Source organism: Canis lupus, chromosome 28 (assembly GCF_003254725.2).
Source record: "Canis lupus dingo isolate Sandy chromosome 28, ASM325472v2, whole genome shotgun sequence".
Taxonomy (NCBI): Eukaryota; Metazoa; Chordata; class Mammalia; order Carnivora; family Canidae; genus Canis; species Canis lupus.
This window is the reverse complement of record NC_064270.1, coordinates 32,156,544-32,162,759: the sequence shown is the minus strand read 5'-3', so window position 1 is coordinate 32,162,759 and position 6,216 is coordinate 32,156,544. Positions and strand designations below refer to the sequence as shown.

At 50.6% G+C, this 6,216-nt stretch overlaps 1 protein-coding gene across 3 annotated transcripts in view; it reads right to left on the bottom strand.

Annotated features, from left to right (window-relative positions):
* Nucleotides 1-277: 277 nt before the first annotated feature.
* BTBD16 (BTB domain containing 16) overlaps nucleotides 278-6,216 on the bottom strand; it is a 54,806-nt gene continuing 48,867 nt past the window's right edge. Inside the window, exons 17-18 of one of the 3 annotated variants that reach the window (XR_007406760.1) lie at nucleotides 4,270-4,416; nucleotides 287-2,668 (exon numbers count right to left, since the gene is read on the bottom strand). Coding sequence is in view for 2 of the 3 variants with exons in the window: in XM_049103214.1 (XP_048959171.1) it covers nucleotides 2,621-2,668 (48 nt within the window). In the remaining variant the exon portion in view is untranslated. Of the gene's footprint in view, nucleotides 2,669-4,269; nucleotides 4,417-6,216 lie in introns of all 3 variants that reach the window. The other 2 variants (XM_049103214.1, XM_049103213.1) reach the window with 2 other exon arrangements.

Below are 6,216 nucleotides of genomic sequence, written 5' to 3'. Positions count from 1 at the left end.
GCCACGTTACCAACTACGAGGCGTGGACTAGGAGTGGAAGGGTGGCTCTGAAATAGGTCAGCGGGTTATCCAGGGAACAGCTGTCCTGGAGAGCAGCTTTGCTGGATGCCCACAGGCAGGCCTTGCAGGGGACTGAGGGTCCCAAGGCCTCCTCAGTGGGTAGGCACCTCACACATTCGTCCCAACACCCAATCTCCCAAAAGGGCTCATTGCATTATTCCTTTGGGGGAGTTTCAGGGGAAATGTTAGGTCTTTGGTTTGAATCTTTTTTTTTTTTTAAAGATTTTATTTATTCATGAGAGACACAGAGAGAGAGAGGCAGAGAGAGAAGCAGGCTCCATGCAGGGAGCCCGATGTGGGACTCGATCCCAGGACTCCAGGATCACACCCTAAGCCGCTCAACCGCTGAGCCACCCAGACATCCCTGGCTTGAATCTCTTAGTGACACCAGCTGCCTGCAAAATCCCAAGAGGGGGCATTTCCCCACTGTCCAGGTCAAGGCTGAGGTGGGCCAGTGGTCCTGAGATGCAGCCTTGAGTGTCAGAACACGCCAGGCAACAACATGTTGAACTACAGCCACGCCATGCTGCGTACAGAATTTAGGGAGCTACTCCTTACCCGCCCCCCCATCTCCTGCCTTGTCACCAAGCCCCAAAGCAGCTCAGTTTCTATCCATGATGCTGTCCGAGTCCCTTGGAAAACAATTCCTTGGGCTCTGTCCAGAGTCTCTGGCCCCTGGATGGGCGCTTAAATCCGGGTGACCAGTCAGGGTTAGGCTGCAGACATCAGTCCAGCCACACAGCCACGCACGGCCTTGTGGAGGCACTTCCCCTCCCTGCAAATAGACACCTGCGGGCTGACACCTTGCTGGCTCGTCAGGCACACCCTCTGCGTTTTGTCCTCACCTGGCTCCGGCTACCTCGCAGCAAATCTGTCCACGTGTGCAGGATTTTATATTCACACATCATCCCGTATTAGTTTCTCCTGGCTGCTGTAACACATGACCACGACTTAGTGGCCTAAAACACATTCTCTTACAGTTCTGGAAGCCGAGAGTGTGAAATCCGTCCCACTGGGCTCAGGTGTCACTGAGTCAAGGTGTTGGAGGGGCCCTGGAGGCGAATCTGTCCCTGGCCTCCCATAGCTTCCAGAAAGTGCTGACATTCCGTGGCTCGGGGTCACATCCCTCCAGTCTCTGCTTATATGGCCTCATCCCCTCTGCTGCCTCCCTCTTAGAAGGATCCCCGTGATTATCCCGGATCAACCCAGAGAATCCAGGATAATCCCCTCCCAGCTCAAAATCCTTAATTTAATCACACCCTCTTGCCACACGAGGGAACGCTCACAGGTTCTGAAGCCTGGGACCTGGGTGTGTCTGGGGTCATTATTCTGCCTACCGCACATCCCCATTCCTCACCTCATTTCGTCTTCACAATGGCCCCGAGAGGATGAGAAACAGAGGCTCAGAGAGGTTAGGCGATTTGCTGAAAGACACACAGCTAGAGCGTCGTAGGGAAGGGAGGCAGGATCTCTGTGATTCTAATTGAATGTAACAGATTGTATAATACGGTCAGAGGAGTACAAGGCAGCTGCTACACGATAAAGGTTTGGGTTTTCTCTCCCCGATTTCTGTGCCCCAACATGCCCAAGCAGGCCTTTGTTCTGACTTCTTTCTTTCGAGGGCTAAGAGTTGAGTGTCTATCTGAGCACAAAGGGAACACCTGCAGACTGTCCTAGTTCAAGGACTGACCCACATTAGAAGAAAGAGCTAAGCAGGCCACAGCTGGGTCCCAGTCTTTATGGCAGTTCAAGGGTTGCTAGCACAGCATGCCCACATATGGTTTGGTAAATGATTTTCTCAATTAACCCATGAGTCAATAAACTTCCTATTACTTAAGGAGCTGCCCCACATCCCAGGGACTGTCAGCCTTGATTCAGTGGCCAGAAAAAAGAAAAGAAATGGAGCAGAAAAAAGACTCCAGAGCAATATTATTTTGTTTTTAAAAAAAAAAAGGCATTGTCGATTCAATATTTAGTTAGTGTCGGAGGGGAACAGCAGGCATTATTCATTCCCTGGGTATCTCAAGGGCACATAAAGGAACAGTCACACCTGCCTGAAATGCAATGTGCTCAGGCCACAGTAGGACATCCACAGTAAGACATCAGTGACTCATGCAGAGCTTGCCGGGGAAGCTAAGCAGTTGGCCGGGCTGCTCAGTGATGCAGAGATTAAAGAGAAGTTAATCACTGTGTTCGAGACTCACTGAGCCTTTTCTGGTGTGCCGGGTCGACACATGACAACTCCCCCGCTGCCAGCCGCAATCCCATCCCACTGGCATGACGCCTGGCTTCCTGCTGGTTTTTCATGATGCACCTGAATGTTCCTTCTCTGGAAGGGAGTCCAGGAGTAAATCAGGCCCCTTTATTTGGGTGAGAAATGGGTCAGGGGAAGGTGTCTCTGGGTGGCCGAGAAACCAGGAAATCCTGTTCAGTGAAGTCAAGGTTGGAGCTACCTTTGCTCTAACTTACATCGGCTCCGAGAGTGGACAGACCTGCCTCTCACGTGTGTCAGCAGGTGGCCGGGAGACGTGACCGGGACACGGAGAAGCAGAAAGGCTCATCACTGCTGGTGGGAAGAGAAACTGTGACATCCATCTTCGAGAGCAATCTAACAATATCAAATTGAAGTTGCACATCAATTAGACCCACCGATTTCATCTCAAAATGTAATTAAAATATACATAATCCAATGGGATCGTGGATAACTTTTAGAAATTTTGTTTTTCTAATTAATAGTAATTCTGGAAATCTTGCCATTAAGATACCTCAATACTAACTTTTTTAAAGATTTGAGAGAGAGAGTACGTGAGCAGCAGGGAGGGGCAGAGAGAGACGTAGACAGAGAATCCTCCAGCAGACTCCGTATGTGGAGCCCAATGTGGGGCTTGATCCCATGACCAGAGCCGAAATCAGGATTCAGCTGCTCAACCAAATGGGCCACCCAGGTGCCCCTCAATAATAACCTTGTAATGATTGTATAATATTCTATCTAATTCCTGCTGTTGGATAATCTAAGATCATGCTCATATTTTGTATCGTAAACAATGCTTCACAGAGCACCTTTGTAACTAAATCATTGGTTATCTTTTTGTTTTTGTTTTTGGTATAAATACCTAAAATGCGTTTGTTTCATCAAAAGGGTATGTATTTCAGTATCTCTTGTGGGGTGACAAAGTGCCCCCAAAACTTAGTGGCTTAAGAAAAGAATTAATTATTTCTTGTGATTCTGAGGATTGGCTGGAGAAAATTTTTGCAGTGTGATTCCCTTCTGGAGTCAGTCATTGGAGGGGCCACTGGGCTGGGAGGTTCCAAGTGGCTTCATTCACACATCTGGCTGCTGGATGCTCCCAGTGGGCCGAGGCCCTGGGTTCTCTTCTACTTGGTTTAGCAGCCTCCAGCAGGCTGTTTTGGGGTTGCCCCATGGTCTGGTCTCGGGGTTCCCAAAGGAACCTTCTGTGCAGACTTCCGAACACATTCAAGGTTCCTTCTGCCACATTCCATTGCAAAGCAAGCCCCGGGGCCAGCTCAGATCCAGGAGGGTGGAGAAATAGATACCATCTCCCAATGGATGGAGCAGCAAGGCCAAGAGGCACGAACACAGACAGGTGGGATTTCCTGGGGCCACTACTATGATGATCCACCAAAGCAGTTTACATCCTACGCTTTTTCCAATACGCTGCCAAATTGTCGTCAGGAAGGCAGTACCAATCTCTACTGCCACTTTCCAGGGTGCTTTGGAAATAGTTATTTTCAGACAAAATGGTGCACCTGTGCACCCACTTCTAGAAGGGTGCACACAGTATGCGATAGCAGAAGAGTTTTCTGTCCCCCGAGTGGCCACAGTGACACCCCTCGGTGGTGCCAGGGACCTGGCCCATGGTTGACATTCACACAGGGCAGTAAAGGGATGGTCATTCCCTTTGGACAGAGCAGCAGTGATAACTCCACCTCCCTCTCCTGCTCTCACCCCGGCCCACGCCCCCCTCACCTCTCCTTGGGTCACCACCAAAGCCTGGTAAGTGTGCTCGTTCCTGCTCTGCCCCTACCCCCACTCCTTTTGCCATATATCATCTAGAATGATTTTTTTCAAAATGCCAATTTCTTCAGGTCAGGTCCAGGCTGATAAGTCTTTAATGCCCCTGGCTGCTATCTGGGAAAAAGACCAAAATCCCCCCTGTGGCTTCCAGGTCCCTTGGAGATCCGACTCACCCTCCGCTCCAGCCATGTCTTCTGCTACTCCACTGGCCATTCAGACTTCTTCTGTGTCTTCTAGAGGTGCCAGGGTCCCCCGCACATGTTATCTGGGCTCGAGGCTTTTTTCCAAACCCCAGCTCCTCCTCTTTTCATTTATAAAAGCTTTATTGAGATATATCATGTATCACACAATTCACCCAATTACATGCAGTGTTCAATGATTTTTTAAGCATATTCAGAGTTCTGCAACCAACACCATCAGATATTAGAACATTTTCATTGCCCCAAACAGAAATCCTGTGCCCCTCAACTGTCTCCCTGCATCTCCCAGCCTCCTCCTGCCCCCAGCCCTAAGCACCCACTAATCTACTTTATTTCTCTGCCCAACCTGTTTTATTATTTTTTAAAGATTTTATTTATTTGACAGACAGATGAGAGAGAGAGAGAGAGAGAGAGCGAAAGAGAGAACAAGCTGTGGGCGGGGGGGGGGGGTGGGGGGGGAGGGGAGAGAAGCAGACTCCTAGCTGAGCAGGGATCCCGACGTGGGGCTCTATCCCAGGACCCCAAGATCATGATCTGAGCCAAAAGCAGACACTTCACCCACTGAGCCACCAGGTGCCCCTTGCGCAACCTGTTTTAACTGCACTTAGATTTCTGCTATGGGCCTAAGCATCACTTCCCCGGGGAGGGTCCTTCATGGGCTTCACTTCCCTTCTTGAGGTCTCGGTCAGCTCCCTGCTTTATGCTTTCAAAGAACTGGGCTCCCTCTCCTCAGAGCTCTCAGGCATCCATCAACAGCTGTCTCTCCCGCCCGGTGGGTGCATGAAGGTAGGGCCTGTGTTGCTCACCTTTGAAAACCTAACCCAAGGCAGCGGCCACTAGAAGTTTGTGGAATGAAAGAGTGAGTCAGAAAATGAAAGCAGAAAGGGCACATGACTCATTCAAGGTCCTGAGGTAGAGCCACGGAAGCCTTTGTCCTCATCCACCAGGCCCAATAGGGCAGCTGCCCGCTGGGCACTTGAAATTCGACGGAGAAACTCTGTTAATTTTATTTCATTTTAACTTGTTTCATTTTAAATAGCCATCAGTAAAAAAAATAAAATAAATAAAAAATAAAAAAGAAATAGCCATCAGTGCTGGTAGAAGAGGTGGGGTAACCATGGCACCCCATCATACAGAGCTGGGTTTGCTTTCCTGGCATTAGAACCTTTCTTCCTCCCCGCGTGTCTTCTCCTGGCCCTGGAGGGGTGGCCTTCACCGGGCAGTCCGCAAATGTTTGGGGAGGCCGCAGGCTGAGCCTCAGGCATAGCTGGCTACTGATGCCACAGTCCTGGGGCCCCGGGGAGAGGCCGAGGGGGGTACCTGGAGGGGTTCCAGAATCAGGAAGGACCAGGTCCTCCCTCCGTGGTGGGCAGTGGGTGCTCCACTCCTACTTGCACTTACGGCCAGTTAAATTTAAATACATTAAGATGAAATAAAATTAAAAACTCAATTTCTCAGCCCCACTAGCCACATTTCAAGGACTCAAGTGGCCACACATGGTGAGTGGCTACCGGATTGCACAGGGCAGATACAGGACATTGCATCTCTGCAGAAAGTTCTGTGGGCAGCGCCGCACCCCCGAGGAGTCCCTCCCAGGGGTTTCTCCCTCTCTGCCTCCTTCAGGAGAGGCTGCCCCTCCCTGCCCCACTCTCCCGGCCTCAGGGTCTGTGGACCAGCCTCCACCACATCCAACAGCCTGTGTGCAAATGGAGTTTGGGACATCCCCCACCCAGTCCATGGGGAGTCCCCCCAACCTCCCCAGCAGCTCAGCAGCCCCCAGCACTTCCCCTTCCCAGCCTAAGCTTGCAAGAGCAAAAAGTTCCTTTCTCCTCTCTGGCCCCACAGATGCACCAGCCTCCAGGAGGCAAAACCCTCTAAAGAGGCGAGAAGGAAAAAGTACCTCTTACTTTGTCTAATCCT